Source organism: Condylura cristata, unplaced genomic scaffold (genome assembly GCF_000260355.1).
Source record: "Condylura cristata isolate star-nosed mole 26May11 unplaced genomic scaffold, ConCri1.0 scaffold00004, whole genome shotgun sequence".
Classification (NCBI taxonomy): Eukaryota; Metazoa; Chordata; class Mammalia; order Eulipotyphla; family Talpidae; genus Condylura; species Condylura cristata.
In genome coordinates this window covers 22,962,446-22,988,424 of record NW_004567105.1, presented here as the reverse complement: position 1 = coordinate 22,988,424, position 25,979 = coordinate 22,962,446, and the positions used below count along the sequence as shown (strand labels likewise).

The following is a 25,979-nucleotide window of genomic DNA, read 5'->3' as shown; positions in this document are numbered from 1 at the left end:
CATGTCATTTGACAAGGATCTATTCTGAGAAATGCATCATTCAGCAAAGTCACTGCTCGTGCAAATGTCATAGAATGAATTAGAGCATAGTATAATCGACTGCACATCTAGGCTGTGTGGATGGGATCACTGTCATAAATGTGGTCCACTAAGGACTGAAACATTAAATGAAGAATGACTATTATAAAAAGTAGACATCATGAGGATGAAAGAAAAGCCTTGCAAATGCATAAAATTTGCTTCCTTTAACAACAAAAATAGTTGTTTTTATTCATGTCACTTTACATGAACTTAGCAAATTTAAAAATGTATTCAGAAAGTTTAGTATAAGCTTACACCAAAGTACATATGGTGTTAACAGTGTGAAAGTTATGAAGATACTAAGCTGCATATAGGGTCTCATCTGTTCACTAAAGTTTTTTTTTTTTATTTTAAGATTTATAACTTATTTATTCATACAGAACTGGGGTGCAGGCAAAAGATGCAGGGATAGTGAGAGGCTTCACCAGAGACAGAGTGGGGAGCAGAACAGGCAGATCAATGAAGTACACTGCTGAGGGGAGAAGCGAGCGGGTCAGGAGAGGTCTGCTGCACCATATAGATCACTTCCTGGGCAGGGGATCAAACTCTGAAGCAGCTGTGACCAGCTTGCAGTGCTGTGTCCTAATCTGTTGCTCCACCAGGGAGGGCCCTGTTCAATAAAATCTTTAACATGACTTCCAAGCCCTGCAGAAGATTGGGTCTCAAGTACTGTGATAATCACTGCTATTTCCCTTTCCTTTCCTCTCTGAAACTTGTCAACCTCATATTCTATCAGGTAGGCATATGACTCTTACTCCCAACTCAGGATGAGGCTTCTACCTCTACCTCCAAAATCAATGTTTCTACTCACTCATCTGATTTCAACTTGCTGGCCATTATTCAAAGAAACTTTCTGAACTCCACTTTTTCCTAAGATTTTGTTTCATATGTATATTTCTTTGTGTGTTTGTCCATTTCCCTCATACATATGTGCTCCATGAGGTCAATGACTGTATCTGTTCAGTGCCAGTACCACATCACAGTAACTGTCCATGGTGAGTGCTTAACAAACAGCTGTTGAGTGAGTATATGAAGATAATTGATCTGCCTGAAGTCACCTAATGAGTGGCAGAGCTAAGGTTTCGATTTTTCTTTCATCTGAAGAGAAATTGGAAAGAAATGAGTTTGTTTGCTTCCATGCCCTAGAAAAAAAATAAGTATTTACAAGGAATTATTATGGGGAAATTGTTCTCATACACACACATACATACTCACACAAGTAAACACAAATTGTCATTGAGCTGCAAGAAATAAGTCAAATCTACTGAGTCCCTATACCTGTGTGCTCAGGCTTATTTTTCCATGGGCTCAAAACTGCTTTCTAGCTCTCTATACATGGCTATATCTTGTGACACTTCAAGCACAGTATATATTGTTTTATTTAACAAATATTTATTGAATACCTACTTGTCATCATCTTTAATCATCCACACTAAACAATATGCAATGTAAACAAAATTGTTTCCATTTACAAAAAGGATTTTTATTGAGGTGATGAAAAGGCCATAAAATTATGAATGATTATTGATTGATGCATCATATGAGGAAAATAAAGCCTAAGCCATGAGAAAATAGGGCATGATGCAAGGGGACAGGCATCCTTTCGGCTGGATTATCACTTTTTAGCGTTTCTAGTTTTGGGCTGAAATGGCAAGAAGCCAGCAATACAAAAAGTCTGGAGAGGAGCAGCTGTGGAAAGTTCTTTCCAAGGCTGGACCAGAAGGAGGGCCAGGAAGGAGGGAGCATATGAGTGAGAGAAAGGAGCAGGAACTGAAGTTAGTAGAGGTAGACAGGAGTCATTTGGATTTTAAGTACAGGAGGAAACATGGTGGGTAGTTTAAGCTTGAGGGTCAAATAATTATTTAAATTTCACAAACACTTCTGGGGCGGTTGTGTGGAAACTGGATTAGAGGAATAAGCTGGAAACAGAGGAATATTTTAATCAATCATTGCATAGGCTGTGTTGTTGAAGGTGCTGGCTTGGTCCTAGGTAAAGATGGCAGGAATAGACATATTCAGAGTAGCTCTCTCCTTTCCTCCAGAAGATCTCATTCTCATGGATTCTTCACATCAGTTTTTACATTTACTTTCTCCTTAAGTGACCAAGGTAATAATTTCAGTTCTTTCTTTTCTCTTTCTTCACCCTCAAACAGTTCACCAAAACCTATCAATGATTCATAATGGCTTGCTGTAAGATTTCTTCTTCATCTCTCTTTGCACTGCCTTAGTGTGGTTCCATAATCTATTACACAAAATTTTTCTCAGGCCCCTCAAATCTGTACCCAGTTCTGCCACAAGTCCCACATCTTTGTTAAACACGGTCCCTTTCAAATTACTATTATACTTTGTGACTTCTCATTGCGGATAACAATCTTTGTCCACTCCTTGTTGCTGGAGGCACAACCAATTTTAGAATTTTTATCAGAACCCCAAAAATTTTAAGATGAGCTCTTAGTAAAACTGTCCCCTCCCCCAAGTCCATGTATATAACATAGTGCGCAAGGCCCAAATTCTCAGCACCACTCACCATCCATGAACTACATGCTCTGAAACTCCATGTGCTTTTACCCTTCTGTCCATTTGAAATTCTTCTCTACCTTACAAATTCATCCTTCCAAATCTTTATCAAGCATCTCTATCTGCACTATTATTTCTATTGGCAAAGAAAGCCAAAAAAAAAAAAAAAAACTACTCAACAAGACTTGTTAAAATAGGGTGAATGCCATGTTCTTTTCATGAAGTTAGTAAGTGTGTTGTATCTTTTTAATGAGGGAGAGGTATTCCCATTTCTATTGCCTAGAGAGTAATTTTTATTTATAATCATCAGATTGTCTTAATGCCAGTATCCTCCTATATTCCATCATTTTTAAGAATCTTCTACTTTGCAAAAGAGTGAAATATGACATATTTTCCTTCCCAACTATTTCCCAGGGAGCTCCTAATTTCTTGATTAAAAGTTTAATTTCATTGTTTTGTCTTACACAGTAGGTATTGCTCTTTGGTGTTTATGGTAAAGATTTATAACAGTAATGAAATTTTCCAAACTAAATAGAAGCAACCCCATAGGCAAACAAATGAGTACAATTTAATTATTTTTCTCTAATAAAATTCTTACTGTGTACAACATCCACTCTCTCTTCACTATGAATTTTCAATGCACATTTGTGATTTAGAGTCAAAGTTTAAACATATGCTGATTTGAATTTCTTTATACTACTGATATATGTTACTATTTTGCATAGTCCAATTCCTCCAACATTAAGAAAGAGAAATATATATATATGTGTGTGTGTGTGTGTGTGTGTGTGTGTGTACATGTATGCTATATGGAAGGATATTTACATTGCCTTTTAAAATAAACAAGGTTAAAAGAGACTTAAGATCTATTACTGTTCTTTTTCAACTAAAGAATTCCTAAAACCTTAACTGTCTATAGCAGACAAAGAAATTTCAAGTTAATAATAAAAAAATAAATAAAACCAGGCAACAAATGGGTAAATTGACAGCAGAACTCCATGCAGGGAATAAACTTGAGTGGATTGTTGATATCATTAATCATACTGAAAAATGCAATTTTAAAGGAATGAGATCCTTATTTGCAACCATATGATTGGCAAAACTTAAGAAGTTGACAAGGATTCTCAGAAACAGCAAGATGGCAGAATGGGAGGTTCATCACTAGTTATTCCCCCTAATTACTCAGTAGCCATCCATGGATAAGACTGTCTTTGTGGGCAATCTGGGATATTAGTGTGAAGTCACAAAATGCTGTTGGCGCCCACAACTGGGGAGATCTGTATGAGCAGGCTGGCCTGTGCCCAGATGACAGCCGATGATTGTCTTGGCTACACACCCAGAATCAGCTGAAGACCAGACCATTTGTCCTTGGGACTTGACATGCCTTGGGACCCATGAGGAGTTATGTACACCCATACCTTGGGGAATAAACACAGAGCTTCGTTCTGTTTCTGGATCCTGCTCTAATTTTCTCAGCCTAGGCCTGGAAGCCCCTGCCACTTAGCTCATTATGTAGCTCAAACAGCTTGGAGAAAATCCTGTTGCAATGCTTCGTAAGCTAAATGTTGTATGTGAGGCTATGGTGTATGCTACTTCTGTGGACCATTTCTTTTTCCACTAACACATAATAGATTTGGCCACAATTAAATAATTATTTGACTTGCTATACAACAAATACTCATTGAAGTAGCTATTATTCAACATCTGGAGCTTTCTCCCAGAAAATAAATATGGCCCAGGACATTTGTAGATTCTTCTGATTGAGGACAAATTATCCTATTAATGGATTGCTTTAGTGGCATTGTAGACCATGTTTTGTAGTCTTAGTTATCCTCATATGTCTGTGGCTAGCTGAAAGCATATTGATCACGTTTTTTAATCAATCTTACTCAATAAGACTTGATAAATGAAAATTAAATTTATAAATCAAGTTAATTGACTCAACACAATGGTTTACTATGCATTTACTATGATTGCTAGAGTTATTGTTTTGCATTCAAATGTAAAATTTCAATAGAATCTTTGGTGTGATTAAATAATCTTGGATAGCAGTGTGTTGTTTTTAAATATCTAAGCATTATCATTTCCATCACACTGTTTGTGAGCAATGGGCACTTAGAAATATATAAATTTTGTCCTTCAAGTAGATATTGATTTCATTTTTTGAGCACATGAGCAAGAAATAAAGACTGAAGTTAAGAAGGATTTCATAGATCTCACATAGTTTTTAGTGTATTTCAGAAAGACCATAAAAAATTCATGTTAGTGCAAATAGATTTTCTGTATTTGCAAAACTTTTGTTACATTCTCTCGATTTTTGAGTTATTCTGTGTCCTTTTACTTTGGGATATTGTTAGTCCAGTCTATCCAAAGGCACTGTAAGTCACTACCAGTGTTAACAAAATAAAAACACTTACTGCATTGCCATCATAACAAATTGGAATAGTAGAGTGAAAAGAGAAGAGCAAATATAGTAGAGAGAATTAAATTTTGAACACAGAGTTACTATTAATTGCATTATTTTGACAAAGTGACTTTCAAATCTCAGGGACCAGAACTTTGTAATCAATTAGAATAAATGTCACCATATATGTATATGTATATGTATATGGAGGCTTTTGAAGCATCAAACGAAAAAAAAAAGGTATTAGTATAATTAATGGAAACATTTCTTTTTAAAAATTCTATTTTTTTAAATTGAGGTAACATTGGTTTACAACACTGTATGTTATTCAATAGTACAGGTTCACAACTCTTCAGATGTGTGTTATCACAGCACACCCACCACCAAAACTTCCATAATCTTCCATCAGAGTCCACTGAGTCCTCTCTGTTTTGTTCCTCATTACCAATGCCCACTGGTAGCCTCAAATCTGAGGGTTTGTTTTGGTAGTTTTATCTGTACCTTTGTTTTGTTTCTGTATATTTCATATAAAATATAGTGTGGTCTTTAGACTTTTCCCACCTACTCCCTTCCTCTTCAATTATCTATTATTCTCTCTTGTGTCCCCACTGTTCTGTCTTTGTTGGTAGTTGCTATCCAGATGTCCCAGTTTTACTCCAAGTCACAGAACTCTAACTTTCACTGTCAGAAATTCCTCTTGGAAGCAAAACAAGAGGCGTTCTCTCACCATTTTGGTGATGTCTCAGGATTTAGACTTTCTGATGCTTTAGTCATTAAGAGTAAACAAGATCTAGGGGAAATGCATATTTAACAAATAATTGCATCTGAGAATGAAAAGTTATCTGCTGTGTTCAAATTAACAACCATCAAGGGGGCTTTCCTGGTGGTGCAGGGGTTAAAGTCTCAGCGCTGTCAGGTCATAGCCAGCCACTGCAGAATGAGTTCAATCCCCAGCCAGGGAGTTGCCCCACATGGCACAGCAGACCTCTCCTATATTGTATTTCACTACAGCAGACCTCTCAGCGGTGTATTTCACTAAATTCTCCTGTTATGCTCCCCACTCTTGTCTCTAGAGCCTCTCACCACCCCTACACCTTTGGTCTAGATCCCAAGTTCTTACATATGAAATAAAATAAATCTAAAAAAAAAAAAAGCAAAGCAACCAGCTAATATTGTTTTACTAAGGTAATAACATATGTAAAACAAGTAACAAATTAACATTATAAAGGCAGTTGCAAAATATTGCAGTTGACAGATGGTAATCCACATGAGTTTAGTTTGCATATTGACATTAGCTCCTTACAATGGGTAGATCTTTGCTACTGTCAGACCTCAGACTGCATGCTTATGGTTTGTGCAGTTTTCCTCATTTAAGAAACATTTTGATTTCCAGTGACAGTAGGTACGTGAGTCCCGTGTCTGTCCTTTAGCATCAGAGTGGGCAACATAAAAGGCACGCTATTATTGGCTCTTTGTGTGAGTAAAGAAAGGAACAAACATATTTTGTGTGTGAAGCAGCAGTGCTTGCATTCAAAAAGAATTCTCAAATTTGCTGTTAATGATAAGAGTCACAATAGACGAAGGAAGACATTCTCCTTTGGCTAGATGAAATTAGACTTTATCTTTGCAACTGCTCTGCTAATGAAATTATATCAAATTGAAATTCCTTTGAAATGTAAGAAGGGGCTGTCAAAATACAAAATGATCATATATGTGATAAGTGTTCTTTATAGGAGAAATACTACATACTTATGATAAATAAACTGTGGGTTGTTTAGTAGTCTCAACTGCAAACTAAGCAGAGTGAAGTACTGCCAAGAGTGGATAACATTCCTGGAGGATGTCATAGTGTTTCATTAGCTGTTGGTATGCTTTCATTTGTTTATACTGCTTATCTGTATTTGTCCCTTCCTCCCTTTCCTTGAGTTTGAAATCCTTTTGATAAGTGGATCTTCCTTTGAGCAAGATCCACTTTTCTTTTAACTCCCCCCATCACTTAGCATGGTGTTAAATACAGGATGCAGTATCTATAATCGCTGTGGGTCCTCTCTTCCTTAATATTCCATCTCCCAGATCTGAAGCAACTCTTAAATCTAAATTATCAAAATTTCAGTGACTTTTTTAGAATCAAAAATATTTCTACTTTCAGTACAGCAGAGCTCAGAAATTCTCTTTACTAGTGAGTAAAAAATAATGTGTTCCTTCTGAAGTGCTCTTGACTTTCAAGAAGGAGATAATTAGTTATCCAAGGGTGAGGTGGAGAAGAAAAATAAAATAACTTCAAGCTACTACAGTTTGAAGTTTTCAGTGGTTAGTCAGCTGTAGAGCATGATTATCCTGAGCATGGGTTGAGTAGCAGCCTTGACTTTCCTTGATGAACCCTGTGCCTGAACCCTTATGGTAAAGCAAAATCTAAACTGAGTCAGGACTCTCAGTGAGAGTATAGCTTTAACTTGGTAGAGTTCTCCAGATAGAGAGGCAGATGCAAATCCCTCGTGGAGGAAAACATCCCTGGTTCAGGCCTGCTGGATTTCTCAGATTAAAATTAAGCAATTAGTTAAAGAACACTCAAGGATTGTAACCATAAGGAAATAAACAACCATGAATGAGAATCAGCAGAATTAAATTATTTGGTCTCCAAAGACTGTAGATATGTAATTGTTCAGACACAGAATATAGAATAACTTTGTATGCAACTTTTAAGAAATAGATGATAGAATGACCTTGAAAGGAAAAGAATGATTAAATCAAAACTCAGTGACTAAACAGCAGATTAGTGATAAGTGAGAATATTAGTGAAATTGAAAACAGGTGTGAACAAATTATTTTGCATGCTATAAAGAAAACAACAATGAGGCTTATGAGAGGGAAATTAAGAAAATTGAGAGCATAATAAAAATAGCAACATCTACTTAGAACCCAAAGTAGGGAAGAAAGTTGTGAATATTCTAGAACTTTCTGGCATGGTTAGAGAAATGTCCTGTGTGTCCAGGTTGAATGAATAAGCAGTAATTTATACTTGAGCCCAACATGGTGATATTATAGACTACCACAATAATGTAATAACCTAAAAGCAGTCAAAAAGGAAAACCTGCCTATCAAGAATGCAAATTTGATCAAGAATACAAAATCAGCAACAACGATAAGACAATGAAAGACATAAGACAATGAAATGCTCACGTTTAAGATGCTAAGAAAAAATTTTCTTCAATGTTCTCTTAGTGTTTAGGAATATCTTTGAACCATAGTGGTGAAATAAAGCAATTAGGTAAACAAAAGTTTTAAATGGTATCCCCAACAACTTTTTACTAAAGAAACCTCTAACATACCCATTTCAGAAGGAATTCAACTCCATTTCTTGCCTCCTTCATTAGATCACTTCCCTCATTGTGTCCCAAGCATCAGTCAGATTATATCACTCCTTGCACAGCTTACTCCCTCCTTTGCTTCAGTTTTCACTAGCTACCATCATCTCCTAAAACCCATACTTATTGTCTCCCTGTTGTCGGTAGGGTTCAGCAAACTTTAGTCGTAGTGAGTCAGATGGTAAATAGTTTAGGCTTTGCAGTCATAAGGTAGCTGTCATGGCTACTGAAGTGTGCCTTCAAGCATAAAAGCTGTCAAGGACCGTGCATACACAATTTGAGTGTGGCTATGTTTCTATAAAAGTTAATGTATGGGCATAAAATTTAAGTTTTATGTAATTTTTCATGTGTCATGATGTAGTATTATTCCTTTTCAGTGTTTTCGACAATTTTAAAATTGTAGAATTTTGAATGGCCCAGAAGTAGACCATGTGTGACCCATAGACCAATAGCCTGTCCTGAACATTTTCTTGTTGCATTTTTTCCCATATTGTGTCACTTGCTATATATTTCACCTGTGTATTTATCATCTGTGTCATGTGTAGAATGGAAAAGAAGCCCAGTGTTAAATGTTTTGTTTATTGCTGCATCTCCAATATAATTGCTCAATAATTTGATAAGGAATGAATGAGTAAATGAACAAATTGCAATTTAAATGGAAGAAAATTATCTATAATGACTGAGGTAATTGAAGAACCTAAATTCAATTTAAAAAGTATAGTTTGAGAAGTGGAGGAGACATGTCAATTTAACCACTTGCAGTCTACAAAATATTCTTTCAGTGATTTTCTGTTATGAACTGTTCATTACCATTTCATTGCATAAATTTTCTCTTCACTCCCACAAAATTCCATTGATATAGTAAGAGAGGCCTTACTGCACCAATCTCCCTTTTCTTGGGATGATCCTCATACTTCTCCACCCTTCATTTTCCAGGTTCTGGGGTTACCTTGACCTACGTTATCCTTTTGACTCCTGCTTCTCAGCTGGAGATGACCCTTTCATGTGTGCACTTTAAATGATTATGCTCACTTAACTATATAGGATTTAATTCTCTAAGTATAGAGCCATTATAATTAGCATTAAATTCCTACTTCTCTTAGATGAACTAAAGACATTAGCAAAGTTCTACAACTTCTGTCTTTGGCTGAAGTAAATAAAAGTGTTAAATTATAGGCATTAGAATAAGGCTTAATTTCTATGAGCTATTTCAAGATCCTGAAATTGAATTAATTATTATGTAATGGACATTAAACATTTATGAGACAAATGGCTTGCAGTTTAATTAGCTAGTTAGTGAACTATTCATAAGATACTTAGTTTTATTAATAACTAATATGTAATAGCAAAAAAACAAACTTGCCCTTTTTTTTTACACAGGAAAATTGAAAAGCTATGCTTTGTACTTCTGGAGAAGTCCTTTTTGTTTTGTTTGTTCATTTGTACATAGTCGGTAAAGATGATACTTGGCCACCGTTTCCTGTAGTCAAGTATCAGATTACTATTCACTCATTGTTGCATTGCCAATACAAATTTATATTTTCTTAGAAGCAAATGCATTGCTTTGTGATTTCTTAGACATATCTGACAAGTATCACATAATCATTATGGTTTCTCACACATCTTCGGTATTGAAGATGTGTCTAAAAGAAATCAGAGTTGGCATGTGAGGATTAATCATTAGGTCCAAAATAAATTATTTTGTCCTGTTTTCCTCTTCAAGTCTCCGTTGGGTGGTTATTTGGGAGTATAGATGAATAAGTACCCAATAAATACATGTGAGCATTGCTTGTTTGCTTCTTTATTTTATATTAACAGGAAAGGTCAAGAAAGGGAGGGAGTGAAAGGTGTGTAACATCTTTAAAAATAAACTTGCTCAGGGCCTCCTGGTGGCACTGAGTATCAGCTCTTTGACGCAACAGCAGCCACTACAGCAAAAGATCGATCCCTAGCCAGAGAGGTGACCCACATGACTCAGCTGCCCTCTCCTGTCCTGCTGACTACTTCTCTCAGCAGTGTATTTCAGTCAGTCTGCCTGTTCTGTTCCCCTTTCTATCTCCGGTAAATCCTTTCCTTCCCTTCTACCCCTGTACTTCTGGCTTGTACCCCAGTTCTTGTCTGCATAATAAAGCTTTAAAAAAGTCGACTTGCTTAGAGAAGTGATATTGGTAGATATTGGTAGACTAGGTAAAGGAAATACAAAATCTGTGTATTATATACAGTTAAGAAAAATGTCACCAAACCAGTGTTTAAAATCTTATGTATATTAAAAATATGCTGACTATACACATCTTAACTTAGGAGATAATGCATACAGTCTGAATGTGACATTTTAGATGTGCACATTTCAAAAATAAAACATGTAATGTAAAGGTCTTGAGGATGCTATGTGAGCTTACACTCTGTGAGTGATAGAAGTTCTAACACAGACCTCCCTGGATTTGCTGTGAGTTTAGACATACCCAAGCCATATTTATTTTTACATTTTCAGCAGATGTGACATTTTGGCAAGGGTAATGGCTTAGAGTAAAGCATGGCTTCACCTTTATTGGTGTGTCTTGATGGAGTGTTTTTTGGAATGATGTGCAAAGCCCTTCCATCATTATTTTTCCAAGCACGTATCAACAAAGTCTTGGCCCTATAAAAGTGCAAATAGAATGCCCTGCGTCAGATGTTGTGTTTACATTTTATTTTTAGCCCCTGGAAAGATTTATAGTTTCTGAAGGAATTGCTTTCCTCCTCTTCATCAGGTTTAATCTGGTTGTCCTAACTCAGAACATTCACAAAATTTTCCACTTTCTGTATGTCTGAGCTCTGTAGCGATTTCTCTCACTGGAATGTGCTTCTTCATACCCATTTTGAACATGGTTAGTTCATGCATTCTGTTGCCATATTGATATGTGCTTGTTCTGGATGACATGGCCCCCCAACATTAATCCTGCTTGTTCACACCATCATCCCCATCTGCTTTATGAGAAAAATAATTGTATTTTAGGGCATGTGTGGCTAGCCAAAAATTTCATTTTAATTCACTATTTTGAGATCTCTGGCATACTCACTTCCATAATTCAAAAAAAAAAAAAAGAAACAAAAACTGGGGCCTCCCTGGTGGTGCAACAGGTTTACACGCAGCACTGTGAATCTGGCCACGGCCTCTTCCATGTCAGTTCGATCCCCACCCCAGAGGTGATCCACATGGCACAACAGACTTCTCCTGTCTCACCTGCTGCTCCCTCAGCAATGTACTTCATCAGTTTGCCTGTTCTGCTCCCCATTCTGATTCTGGTCAATCCTCTCACTGCCTCTGCATCTCTGGCCTATACCCCAGTTCTGTATGCATAAATGAAAAAAAGTATTTTCAATAAGTCTTATTTAGGAAAAAAAAATCTGTCTTCCAATATACAGTATACAAGTGGATATCTCTCAGTTGTCACCCATCTGATCAAAGCTATTTATTGGCCAATGTGGAAATCAAATAAAGATGTGGTATATACATGGGCCTAAGTTTCCTGATTTGGTCATTGTTGCATCTATTGAGCCTACTCTAGAACATCTGTGATTGTTCATCTAGGCTGTCTATACCTCTGTGCTAAATTTTTATTTTTAAGTCAGTTGGTCAGTTTGCACAGCAAAAAGGCCAGATCTCTCCTAAAATTGACTGCTGCTTTTATCCTTCATAGCAAGTCAATCCTAAATCCCAAATCTCAACTTCTCATGAGATTTCACTAAAATACATTTTAATAACATATGATTATTCCAATCGAAGTGTTTCAATCCTTAGAATGAGCATTCATTGTATTAGATATATTCAGACTCACGCTTCACACATGTACACTTGGTTTTCCTGTACAGCTGGAAATCCTTCTGTGTAATATGATTATGATTGAGAAAGGATGTACATGTCCCTCCCTCTCCATGCTAAAAAAGAATAAAGTATCTAGTGGATTATGTGCTTAAATCTTATTTGGACTAGAAACATGCAAAGAATTTGGTTCAAAGAAAGGGAAGATGATCTGCATTTTTGTAGCAGCTTTCTAGATGAGTAAGGACAGATAGCTCTAGGTGTTTTGGAGATAAGATGATGTTTGTCTGTTTTGCAGATTCTTTCCTAAATTTCTTCAATGTCTAACCTTCAATAAATTCAGTTTTTTTTCCTTTTTCTAAACTACACGTACGACATTATATATGTTTTCATTTATATAGCACTTTTACTCAATAGATTTACTTCAAATGAACTACCTGCTAATTGCAAATCAAGGTAAACACTGCATTGATTATATTTTTCCATAGCTTTGTTAAATGTAGGTAGCCAGAGGTCTTTTTTCCACTTGGATCATATAAGAGCTGTTCCTGCAAGGTAATGGACATCAAGAAAAGCAATCTTTGAAGTCAGATCATCTCCAGTGAAGAATAGCTTCTTAATTTAGTAGATACACTTTAAAATCTGTTAGAAATAGCCACCACCTTTGGAAAGCCTCTATTACAAATACTGCTTGTTCTCCCTTCAAACCACAGATGTTGGCATTTTGATTGCCATATAAATGAATAGCACTCCACATTGTAGCAATCACACTCATCATAAAAGCTAAATGAACATTTTTGTAACACCCGCTGGGATGGGACAGATGTAGGAGAAAAAGATTGAACAGACAGAATAAAATATGTCACTGATGAATTGAAACTACCCCCTTAATACAGCATTGTGTCTTGCTTGGCACCTATATCTGTTTTGTTTTATTCAAAGCTATCTTCAAAACACAAATACTGCATTGAAATTGAGAATCAAAATGAATCATCTCTAGTACCTGTCAGAATTTGTTTTTCCTTTTCTAGATGTCTTGTGTTGTTTTCCCTTGCCATACATACAATTTGGTCAGTCATTTTGCAGGGACACTGTATTCAGAATATGACTATAGGCTAAATGTGGCTACAAAGAACTATCATTTCTAAATTGGGAATGTTGCATTTCATGTGAGTTTTTGTATAATCATAGACTTTTTTTGAAGTTCTTTTCTATTATTGCATTAACACTCCATATTTTTTAACAATATTTTTAATAGTTTGATTTTTTCAGAAGGGTTAACATCATTGATACCATTGTTGACATCTTAGACTCCAAATTAATTGGCATTCAGGTTTTTCCATGATTTCCTCCCTACTGTTGCCTTTGTTCTCAGTCATTTGCTAAAAAAAATCTTCTAAAAGTAATGTAATTTTAGATAGCCTACCAATTACAGAGGTTTGTATACTGTTATCATTTTGAAAGAATAAAACATTTGAAGCAACCTGATAATTCATCTTGTCTGATAGCCCCATATACATTATATACATATAATAGCCAAGGGGAAGTAATAGCCTCTCTCAGCTCAGATTTAGTATTTCCCTTATGATTCTGCTTTGGAGCAGAAGAGCTTGTAGTAAGTCAAAGGACTATGAACTTCTTAAAGGCAATGAATGCTTCTGTGCAATCATACTGTAGTGCTTAGAACAATGCACACATAGCAATTCTACCTACTTTAAAGATGGAGGGGCATTGATGGGATAATGAATGTATACTTCCTAGTAGTTCCTGGTGAATATCAAGTGTCAATTTAATTTAGCTAAAGCCTCCTACAGGATGGATGGATGGATAGATGGGATAGATGGGATGGATAGATGATAGAGAGAGAGAGAGATGGATGATAGGTAGACAGACATTGAAAGAAATACATATATATATATATAGTACACATATACACTATATATACATAGAGAGAGAGAGAGAGAGAGAGAGAGAGAATTTACCTGGAGTATCTGACAGTGACCTTGACAAATTGTAGGTGCTCAATAAATGCGTGTTAAATCACAATGAGATTGAGCTAGAATTTACCTTTCCTAGGTCATCTCTTCCTCTAAACCATACAAATTTTTCTTCTTTCAGAAAGCATGTATTCTCTGAGAATTTCTTTCATATGCCAGAGTCTAGTAATAGAACTATAGAGACAGTTAAAATAAATTCACTGTCTCACCCTCCAGCAACACAGGCAGACTCTTGTAACAAATGGCTATAATTCTTTGTGGTAAGTGTTGCAATTAATGTATGTAGACACTATCAGGGGAACATGAAAAAGTAAGCTATGAATAAGAGATTGTTATACTCTCCTGAAAAATGAGCAGAAGTTTGTTGAAAAGAGAATGGAAAAGAGGACTTTGGCAGAGATGCAGTATGATAAGTAATGAGTACTCAAAATAGCACATGGCAGAAATAGAAGTTTGACTTGTATCAGGCAGAATACATAGCTAGTGCTTATTTTAGATGCCCGGTTATAACAGGTTCTTTATTGTGGGCTGAAGAGTCTGGAGTCTTTTCTCTAAGCACAGGTGGCCCTCTGAAACCATTTGTGTTTAAGAAAGATAAATGGTCAGATGAAAAAAGATTTTAGTAAGTCGAAATTAAAGGTGGGGAGAACAGTAAAAGGCTTATAAAATTTAGCAATGAGCTGAGATCGCTGTCCTAGGTAGTGTTAGAGAAATGGAGAGCAGTAAAGAGAGAGCTAATAGGAAATATATTGTTCATCTTAGACTCTGTTGTCCCTGAGGGAGAAACAAAACTTAGATGAATGCAAGAGGACCAGAACAGAGGCCATAATAAAAGTCAGCCCTGCATATTGGCTAGCTAGGAGCTGCTGTCCACCCTCTGTATGCTGGGCAGGATTCTACGCTGACTCTGAGACTTTCTTATGAATCCTGATGCCCCTTTAGCCACAGATTTCTGTTGTCATCTTTTTACCCATGTTAGAAGCAAACCTTTGTGGATCACAGGTTTTTCTGTTTAGAAACAGTGGTTGTCAGTCTTGGGAAAATAATTTTGATCAGAAAAACACCAATTTAAGGGTGGTTTAAGGTAGAGGGAGTTTTGTGTTCTTACCTCTCAAATAGCAATATGTAGGTGACAGTCCCTTCTAGATCTTATTCTGTTCAAATGTTAGAAATAGATGGATCACAGAAGAGAAAATATTAAAACCTAATAAATGTGTGAAAAGTTACTAATCTCACTAGTAATCAGGAAAAGCAAAGTACAATTTTACAAAAATTCATAGTTCACAAAGACATGGAAAAATTAATTCTCCTTCAAGGGAAACAAATTGCAAAGTCAATATTGTGTTCTTGACCTGTGGTCAAAAGGCAAAGTTCTAATTAAGGGCTGATTCAGCAACCCAAAGCTTTTTCTTCAACAGGTCAGAGATTAAAAATTCAGAATTGCAAGAAGTTTGATGGATTTTCTATTCAAATCTATTTACCTATTCACCACCCGAAAGACAGACATTGCCGAGTTAACTAGGGTATGGAATAAAGGAACCCCGTTATGAGTCACTGCTGACACATTTTGATACAGTCACATTGAAGAGCAATTTTTTAGCATCCCTTTGAGGCAGCAGTTTTATTAGTCCTAGAAAGGTAGTGATAGGAACAAGAATATTGATGGCAGTTCTCTTTAAGTATACATGTCCATCCCTAAGAGAATGGATAGTAATCGATGTGAAATAATTAAATTGTTTGTGTGTGTATGCACAGATGTGTGTTTCTTGATTTGAATAAATCTGACAAGCAAAATCATAGATCAGTGTTTCCAAGTTCAAGATGTGAATTTGTTGGAATGGCAGGCAGAATGTATGATGACAAATTTTTAAAATCAAAGCTGTTAATATAATACTATAATTTATTAAATACATGTAAATATGATAATAATGGATGATAAAAGATATGCTACTTATTGGAATGAGAAATACCAACCTCAGGATAGTGATTTTCTTGGGAAGACAGGGTGAACTTAGCAATAGGACAGTGGATAGATATTTACAGCTTTGATTTTCTTTATAAAGTTTTATTTTTTGGAAAGGTAAATAATGTTTATTGTCAGACATTTTCATATCCCCAAATATTTTTAATAAAGAAAAACCCTGCATGGGGCTTTACTTCTGTCATTCATTCTTCATTCATTTAATCTATCACCCATTGATCTGTTCAAGCTATCCATTTTTTTTCTTCTTTTTCTGTCAAACTAATTAAATAATCCAAAAAAAGATGATTAAAGCTTAAAGCAAGTTGGAAGACAGGGAGAGGCACAATTAGAGAAAAGATTTAAGATGAAATTGTGGGTAACGTTGGGCCCTCCCTGGTGGCACAGTGGGTTAAAGCACAGCACTATGAAGCTCTCTGCAGCCACTAAAGCACAAGTTCGATTCCCACTCCAAGGAGGTGGCCCACATGGTGTGGCAGACCTTTCCTAATCTGCCCGCTTCTCCCCTCCACAGTGTATTTCAGTCAATCTGCCTGTTCTGCTCCTCACTCTGTCTCTGATGAATCCTCTCACCCACTGTTCTTCTGGCCTGTGCCCAGTTCTTATATGCATAAATAAATAAATACTTTACAATAAAGAAAAAAAAAGAAATTGTGGGTAAAATTGCCAGGACTTAAAAATTAGACCTATGTATTTGTCTATCTATAAGAGGAAGGCAATTAATGATAATTTAGTCAGGTTTCTAACTTGGCATCAGATCTTTGAGTATGACATTGAGATAAAGCAGGAAGAGTCCCAATGGAAATGAGGAAAACAAGATAATCTAACTTTGCTTTAATTCATGTTACACTTTTTTCCTTAAGTCTAATAAGTAATCTGAAAAAATTTAATTCAGTAATTACTTATTAGGTAGCCACCATGTATAGTACACAAACAAATAAAAGGGATTCCTTAAACTTGTACAATAAATTCTTTTTTTCACTAATATGATTCTCAAAATTTCATACCATTCATTTTTAAGAATCATAGTATAGTTACTGCTCCAGTAAATTCAATTGGATAAACAATTTCAACTGAATATAATTGAATGGTACATGCAGAGCCTTATTAAGTTATTTGGTGGCTACTAAAAAGAGTGGGAATCCATTAATAATAATTATTTTGCAAATTCATTTAGGTTTTCAAATTTAGAAGGAAAGTTAAGGTGGTTATTTAAAAAATATCCCTAAGGGGCCTTCCCTGGTGCTACAGCGGATTAAAGCACAGCACTAAGCAGCTAAAGCCACTTAGTATGAGTTCGATCCCCACCCCGGAGGTGACCCACAAGGCACAGCAGACCTCTCCTGTCATGTCTGCTGCTATTCTCAGCAGTGTACTTCATTGATCTGCCTGTTCTGCTCCCCACTCAGTCTTTGGTGAATCCTTTCTCTGCTTCTGCACCTCTGGCTTGCACCCCAGTTATGTATGCGTAAATAAATAAATATTTTTTAAAAGTTTTTAGTTCATACAACAGTAAAATATACAATTATATGGGCAGTTTTAATAACATACTATTAATAGAAATATATGTGTATATATATATATATATATATATTTATATACCATGAATAGAGGTATATTTATTAAATTAGAAATATTGGTTTGTTAGCTCTTCTTTTCCATAGCTTCTCTTGCCTATTGATTTACCTCCATGAAAGGAAAATGGTCAGAGAGGCGATTAAAATAAGAGATCTCAACTACTGTATGGGTTTCCATTCCTGCTTAATCAGAAAATTTCAACCCAAACTTTCTTTTCCTTTTCCTAGTTCTTCCCTTCCCCAGGCCTCTGTTTAAAGTTCTTCAGTTCAGAGTGTTCCCAACTGAAACAGGAATTCCCAGCCCTCAGTGCCATAAGCCCCGCTGTCCCTCTGTAGATACTATAGGTGTCTCTTTCCACAGGTATATAACAGACAAAGACCAGGAAGAATGCATTGCCTCCAACCTGTGTGTTCAGGATGCCCTGTGACCTGAGCAGGATTCCTTGGGGGTGCTCAGGCTGTTAGACTAGAGTCAGACCTCCATAATCTTGCCTTGTTCATCCCGCCCAGTAGATATCTATTTACTTTATTTTGCTTATTTTCTCCAGTGTTGGAGAAATAAGATCAAGACCACAGTCAAGTAACCATAAAAACATAGTTCCGGCCCTCCCTGGTGGCGCAGCGGGTTAAAAGCACAGCACTGAGAATCTAAAGCCGCTTCTGCATGAGTTCGATTCCCCGCCTGCCCCGGAGGTGACCACATGGCGTGGCAGACCTCTCCTGACCCGCCCGCTGCTCCCTCAGCAGTGTACTTCGTCGATCTGCCTGTTCTGTTCCCCACTCTGTCTCTGGTGAAGCCTCTCACCGCCCCTGAGCCTCTGGCCTGTACCCCAGTTCTGTATGCACAAATAAATAAATCTTTAAAAAAAAAAAAAAAAAAAAAAAAAAAACATAGTTCCATAGAGACTGGAAAAAGACATCATTTGTTGCTTCAGTGTGGCTGCCAGTCAGCCCCTTTGATGTAAAGCATCTGTCCTCTTCAAGGAAGCAAGAAAGATCTGGTTCTTCTTTCTAGTCTGTGAAGTAGGAGGCGGTGTCATTTGCTGTACTGAGCACAAGTCCCTTGTTACTGAGTTACAGGCTGCTGTCTGCCTTTGTTAGTGTGCTGAAAATTTCATCGGCTGTCTTTAATAAAAGAGGTTGTGTGTGAGGGAAGACACAGCAGTTGTGGTGGTGTTTCTGCTCTCTAGCCCATGAATCAACGCTGGCAGAGAGCAGTGACAGCAGTGTGTAATCAGACAGACAGCCAGTCACCTGGCCTCTTGCATTTCAGTTTTATAGCCAGAGAGTCTTGATGTCTGTGTATAAAGCCTTGTGTGCTCTAGTTGGGTTATGAAAAGGCTTTTACTCCCTCTCCTGTCTAATATCATTTAGTCATTTTTGCTTCTGTTAATAGGTTTCATTTGAACATTTACCTAGTTAAGTAATTACTCAATCAACAGCAAAATTGGACTTTCCAGGAGGATGGACATTCTGGAGGAATATCATCCTCTTCTAGAAAACATCATCCCAAAGAAGGTGTAAAATTATACAATCTCAGATTTGGAAATGACCTCCAGAAACAGTATCACTAGCATTTTAATGAGCGTGCCAGTGCCAAAGTCAGATTCTGATTCAATAGATGGTGCTTGAAAATCTACATTTCTCTCAAGCTCATAGTTGATGCTGTGGTTTTGTGTAGCAAGGCTGGAAAGGACCAGTCCAGCGGGCATCTATAAATTACACTCAGTCACTGCTGGAGAGGTAACTTGGCAGATTTAAAAGATATAGCCCCTGTGTTCAAAAAAAGAAAACAACTAGGTAAGAAAATGTCTGTCTAGTTTCATTCATAAATGTTTAACAATCCCATGAAATTGTTTCTATCAAAATAACTGTTGACATTTTCAAATCTCTTACCTAACACACTGATATTACTATGTCACAATAGAACATAGCAGCATGTAAATTTCATCAATTCTGTTTGGTCAAATAAGAAGCTCTAGTAATGTTTTAACATGATGTAATGTTTATAATTGTAAGTTTTGAAATAAAAATAAACACACTCAAAGCAAATGTTGCATCTATTTTGTAGAAACCTATAGTGGTAGAAACCTATAGCTGCTTAAAAGTACTGTTTTTAAATAATCACATTTTTAGTTTAGATTTTTACTCTTTAGGAAGACCATATGAATATGAGGGAACATTCATGTGATGTTACCACACATTAACTTTATAATGTCAATTTTTGCTTTTTTTTTATGACATGCTAGTATGGATAATGCAAAATTAAAGTTATTCCAAAAACACCATTATAACTAGCATTCAGAACTGATTTTCATAGCAGATGAAATCATATCTTCCTAATCATATCTTAGAATAATAATAAATTTGTTTTCATCATTTGAGGTGATGGAGGTGACATCAAAATGCTACAAGGATAGAATATGGTTGTTTCCATAGTGTAATGGTTATCACATTTGCCTCACAGGATAGAATAAACTCAGGCTGCAATTAATAATAAAGCCTATATATATGGCTTGATATACTTCACTATCCATTGCCATATCCATTTCTTATAGGTTTAATCTAACAAGGTCTACAAACTCATTAACATAAAGCCAGTTCACAAATTCTCAACATGTGAATTAATGTTTGTTCAGGCATCTGTTGAGAAGGTTCTCTTTTGTATTTTTAAAATGATGACATGGAGAAGAAAAGGCAGTAATTTTGCTTTTTGGTTTTTTTTGTTTATTTTTAATAACAACAGCAACCCTGTTAGGCAAGTATTGTTAGCATCTATTGTAGAAGAAACTGAGCTCTCAAGCACTCTCTGCTTGTCCAAGTACTCCCATCTCTGGGCTGGAGCTAGACACTACTGCACAATACCCAGAGTGTTTCAAAACTTTCTGTGTTGCAATCATAGTTCAGTACAATCTGATAATAAAGCAATTCAAGAAACAAAGTCTATTCCACTGAACCATCTGGTCCCTCTCAGCCCGATCTCTGGTTGTCTTTTATTTCTGTTTAGTAGGGAATGGTCTCCAATAACGGTTCACCCTCCCTATTTCCTCTCTTCCCACTCAGGAGAGCAGCAAGTCTGAACATGTTATCTACTTAGCATTTCTAGTAATTCAGCTGTGAACACACTTCACCATCAGTTTAGTAGCTGTTTATTGCTAAGCTCTAAGCTCTATGAGAAGATAGAGTTGAAAATTATGTCCAGATATCAAGAAACTTCAGATAATAATGGGTTGCATGTTAACAGAGTTCTTTTCGAAAGACAGAGTAAGACAGTGTTATTTTAGGTTTGCAATGTGGAGCTATTCATTGCACATGTAATTTAAAGCTGTGTTTATTTGGATTGGTGTTTAAAATTAGAAATTGACCATCTGTATTTTTCTTGATAAGTATAGAGTCATCCTGTCCAGAGGGCTTTTGAAGGTCAGGAATAGCTTGTATTTGCAACCTTATTTTTGGAAAAGAAAAAAAAGGATGTAGAAAAGTTGAAAAATAATGCCTAGGAGTTGAGGACTCAGAAGATTTTGGTATGCTTCCAGAGACATATTGTGTAGCCATTGAAGAAAAAATTATACTCTTGTATAGCAACAAAATATTCACAAACATTCATCTCCTAGACATCAAGCAAATGAAACAAGAAAAAGTGAATATTACATTTGTAGTGTCTGCCACTACATCAGGTACTATGCTACATTTATTTTTTGCCTTTTCATTCTAACAACATGTAAAAAAGTTGATGATGCTTTTCAGTTATTTGTAATTGAAAGAATTAAGGTACAAATCTCTTAGGTCACTGGTTGAACAAAACCTCATATCTCTGTCTTCTAAATTCTAAATCTGATCATCTTTCCGCAGTTAGCTTATTCTGAGCTATTCATCCGTCTCCACAACATTGTTTGGTTCAGAAATAATTGCTTTTACAGTGAAGAGTGGCATCACATGATCTCAGCTGAAAAATGCAGGCATTGTAAAAATACTAAGTCATAAAAATATTAATTATTTTAGGCTGCTTCACAGAGCTGCCATGAGAATTACTAGTTGACACCAGCTATAAAATGAAAGCTTAATCTTAGTATAAATACTTAGTTTTCTCTGATATTTGAAATATGCATTTATGTAATTAGCAAAATATTAGCTGCTCTCTGTTAGCCAGAATGTTGCTAGGATTACACAAGAACAGGGCAGTCCTTATTACTAGATAGTTAGCAAAATATGTATTATTATTATTTATTATTATTTTTGGAAAGGACTTTTTAAATTAATGTTAACTAATGCCTAAGCATTTGGGGATGGAAAGCTTTGTATAAACTAGTGCTATGTAACATACCATTTTTTTAAAAACCTTTGCTTTTTACATAATATATTCATGTTATCACACATTATGGAAAATTCTTTTTGAGAAATTAACTACATAATAGCTATATAAAGGCTATCTTTTTTCTCAGAAAGGCTATATTTTTCTGTTTATCAATTTTAATATTGTTTACATTGTTATATTTATGGTAACTATTCACCACTAGGAAATGTTTGATTTAAAAATAAGGATTTTGTGTCATTAAGCGACAGGGGTTAGATTTGGAAAGGCCTTTAGTGGTTGCATTGAAGTTTTTTTCAGTCTTTTTACCCTGAAAACATCAGTGAAACTTTACGAGATATTTTGCTTATTACATTTGTATAGATGCCCTGGATTATCGCTAAAGAGAGGGAACAAAGAGTAGTGTGCATGGATTTGTCCATTTTTCCCACTTATTTTTTATTTCTTGGCACCGAGACGAAAAAAATTTCAGTTCTTCCTCTCTGAAATTGTATCACTTTCAACTCAGATTCTCAGAAAATTACAGTCTGACTAGATTAATAGATCTTTGCATGTAACCAATGCTTTCTCATTAAAAGAAGAAAACTAGCCTCCTGCTCTTTTTAAAGTACAAAGTGCTCAGACTCTGTTGGAAAACTTTTTTTCTTGCTAGTTATCTTTGTCTATTTGTATGAATGCCTAAATTGCTTCCATAAAATGCCTCCAGACATAAGGGAATCATTTGCATAAGTGGATGAAGATTTTTGTCTTCCATGAAGAAAAACTTGAAATGGCCTCTTAATTGTTCTCCTTCCTCTCTGGTTTCAGTACCCGGCTGCTCTAATGAACCTGGGCGCCATTCTGCACCTCAATGGCCGGCTCAGGAAGGCAGAAGCCAACTACTTGAGGGCTTTGCAGCTCAAGCCAGATGACGTCATCACACAATCTAATCTACGCAAACTGTGGAACATCATGGAAAAACAAGGCTTAAAAACTTCCAAGACCTGACACAGCAGGGCAATGCCCTCATCCTTCTCCATGTTTTAAAGTGGACTTCATGAACAAACCGAACTTCCCAGCACTGATATGACAAGAGCTAGTTGAACTTCAAGACCCAGGCAGAGGTCACGGAGGTCACGGCCACTTCTGGGAATATCAAAGTTGCTGTTGGCAAAGCCATTAACACCAAAAAGGGGAACATTGGAAACCTCCTGAAAGGATGTAATTGTTACCCATAGAACTGTAAACCAGAGCACTTAAAACAGAATCTTTTGGCATTCTTCAACAGGCAGTTGCAGGGGGAGGGGAGTCAAGTTACAAATTTTGTTCAGTTTTGAAAGCTAAATTAGAACTGTATTGTTCCTTAAACACTGTGAGAGGAAGTCAGAGTGTCCATTCAACCAGGGTAGCTATTAAGGTCAGGTGTTAATTGGACAGTCATGAGTAGTGTAGTGTGAATCCAAGCCAGATGGCTGGTTGTCCTGACACTGCTGTCTCTCCTCTTTGGGGGCAGCCTGCATATCAATTTCTGAAGCTTGGAAAACCTTTTTTCTTTTTTAAATACTGTGTCAGGATCTGTCTGAATCTATAGTTGTTTCCTGACTACACATAACATTTTATGATTTGGATGCCACAGTCTTCACTCATGAGCATCATTTACTTTTCATATTTGAAAAGATAAGGAGAACAGAGCAAACCACACTGGTATTGTGAGAGAGGATGAGGAAGTCTTCTGTGTGTCGTGGGCGTTTTTGTTGTTTTTTTTTTATTTCATTATCACCAAAATTTTCCCAGACTGCATAGAAAAATTCATTGTAATCATAAACTTCTGAGATTGTTGTCAAAATGACTATTCCTGGTCAATGCCATACAGTTATTTTGAGGATTAACTCAAAAGGAAGCTTAAGAGTGTTCCAGTTCCAATGCCTGACCAGCAACTGTTAGATAGAAAGGAAGGTGCTTTGTGTTTCCCAGATTTTACTGGTTAAAATACCAAGTCTGTGTAAAGGAGTATATAATGATGGTTGCCAATGATTTTATATTTTGGAAAGAGTTGGTATGAAATGCTAATCACTTTCTATTAGGTACCTAAACAGCAATACTGATAAGTTTTTAAGGAATAATTTTTATCGTATTTTGCTCTTCCCAAAGGATATTACACATGACTTATTTTACACTGCAGTCGTGTATAGCATTAGCCTGCGTGTGTCTAGGTCTTCTGCTAATAGCTTCCCACATTTCAGAACTGTTTTTCACTAGCACATTTTTGGCCTTTATTTCATTACCTATTAGTATTCACTTCAGTGATCATTTTATAAGGAAAAGACTACACATGCAGTAGGGAAAAAAAAAAAAAAACATTTATTGAATATTTTTAACAGGTAGTCCAACTTTGCTACTAAAAATTAACCCTGTAAGTCAATTTCTTTGTAGAGAAAGCAACTACACCAGGCCCTACATATTTATTTATTTATTACCTGATAAGAACAAAATCACAGAACAAAATTTGATTCATTAAACCAGTTCTTTGCCATTGAAAATTAGTTTTTGTTCCATTCCTTTCATACTCTGTGTATATATGTGCTTAGTGTCACCATTAAAGGGAAATGGATATATATCATCAGACCATATTTTCTCCTCATTTTATACATTTTGCTGCATATTGAATATGGTGTCATAAAGAATTTAAAGTAGTGTTTCTATGACATTAATGTTTTGTGAGGACAAATGTAGTAAGACTTGTTGATGGTATTAAGAAGAAGGTTCTCCTAATCCATGTATTATTTGGTAAACATTTCAATGAAGGGCCAAAAGTTAAATTACAACAAATCACTGTTTTCAGAATGCTATTTGATATTTAACAGCAAACCTATGTCAAGCCATAAACATGGGTGAAAATATATTTCTCCTTTTCTAGTAAGTACATTGGCAATTGCAAAAAAAAAAAAAAAAAGATGGAATTTAATATAAGGTTAAAGAGATGAATTCAATGTCTGACATTTTTATTTATTTAAATAGCTATTGACCTATGATGACCTCCTTGTCTTAACATTTAATGTCTTTTCATTGTTAATTGTTCTTCCTTTCAAGTACTTGGTTCTTAATAGATTCGCTGATTGCACAGTAGAGGCACTTCATGTTGAGCCAGTTCCCAAGTAGCATTAATAATTGGGCCTGTGTCTAAATTATGCATGGATCTCCAATAATTAAATGTCCCTGACACCTTTCACTACAGGGCTGGGCTTAGTAGCTGACCAACTTGGTGGGAGGGTTGGGGGGGGTCTTTAGAACATGGTCAAAAATGCCTCCGCTCAGGGATTTATGGTGGATTATTGCAGACAGTGCTAAAAATATAGAGCACAAGACAAGTTTACTAAATTAAAATTTTATTTTTTGAGAAACTGTTATTTGTATAAATTATCAAGATTTGTAGGCTTTCCTTTTGTAGAAATAATTGTTTTATGTGCCAGAGAATTTCAACTTTGTTTTCAACAATAAAGCATTGATAACAAATATGTTGTACAAGTCTTTCTTAAATCTTCTGCGGTATAGTTATATTTTGTTGGTTTTTAATAGAACTGGAAAAATTTGTTGTTTTTCTTAAAATAGGAATTTAGATTCAAATGGAGACATGTGACTAAGAATAATCAATAATTAACCATTATTTGTTATTCCTGGTACTAATAAAGGTTTCCTTTAGGATATTTTCATTGTTCAGAAAAGGTTACTTAGTTTTTGCTTAGTTTTGTTTTACTGATACATTATGAGAAAGTTTGAGGAAGTATTCCAAACAGGGTCAGTCTCCTGCTTCATAGATTGCTTGGTAAAAATGGCCCTACTTGAAGGACCACATTTTGAAATTCTCTAGTTCACCAGTTCTGGTCACAGGTCCACCTTATTCTTCTGACAAGTATGGGCACAGCACCCTCAGGAGTAGGCTATAAGGAAAAGTTTAGTCCCAGAC

The 25,979-nt window shown here is 35.9% G+C and overlaps 1 protein-coding gene across 1 annotated transcript in view; it reads left to right on the top strand.

The window, feature by feature from the left end:
- Positions 1–25,530, top strand: part of TMTC2 (transmembrane and tetratricopeptide repeat containing 2) — a 355,937-nt gene extending 330,407 nt beyond the window's left edge. Inside the window, exon 12 of the mRNA XM_004675843.2 lies at positions 22,844–25,530. Within this exon, the coding sequence (XP_004675900.1) occupies positions 22,844–23,023 (180 nt within the window). The 3' untranslated portion in view covers positions 23,024–25,530. The remainder of the gene's footprint in view (positions 1–22,843) is intronic.
- The last annotated feature ends 449 nt before the right edge of the window (positions 25,531–25,979 follow it).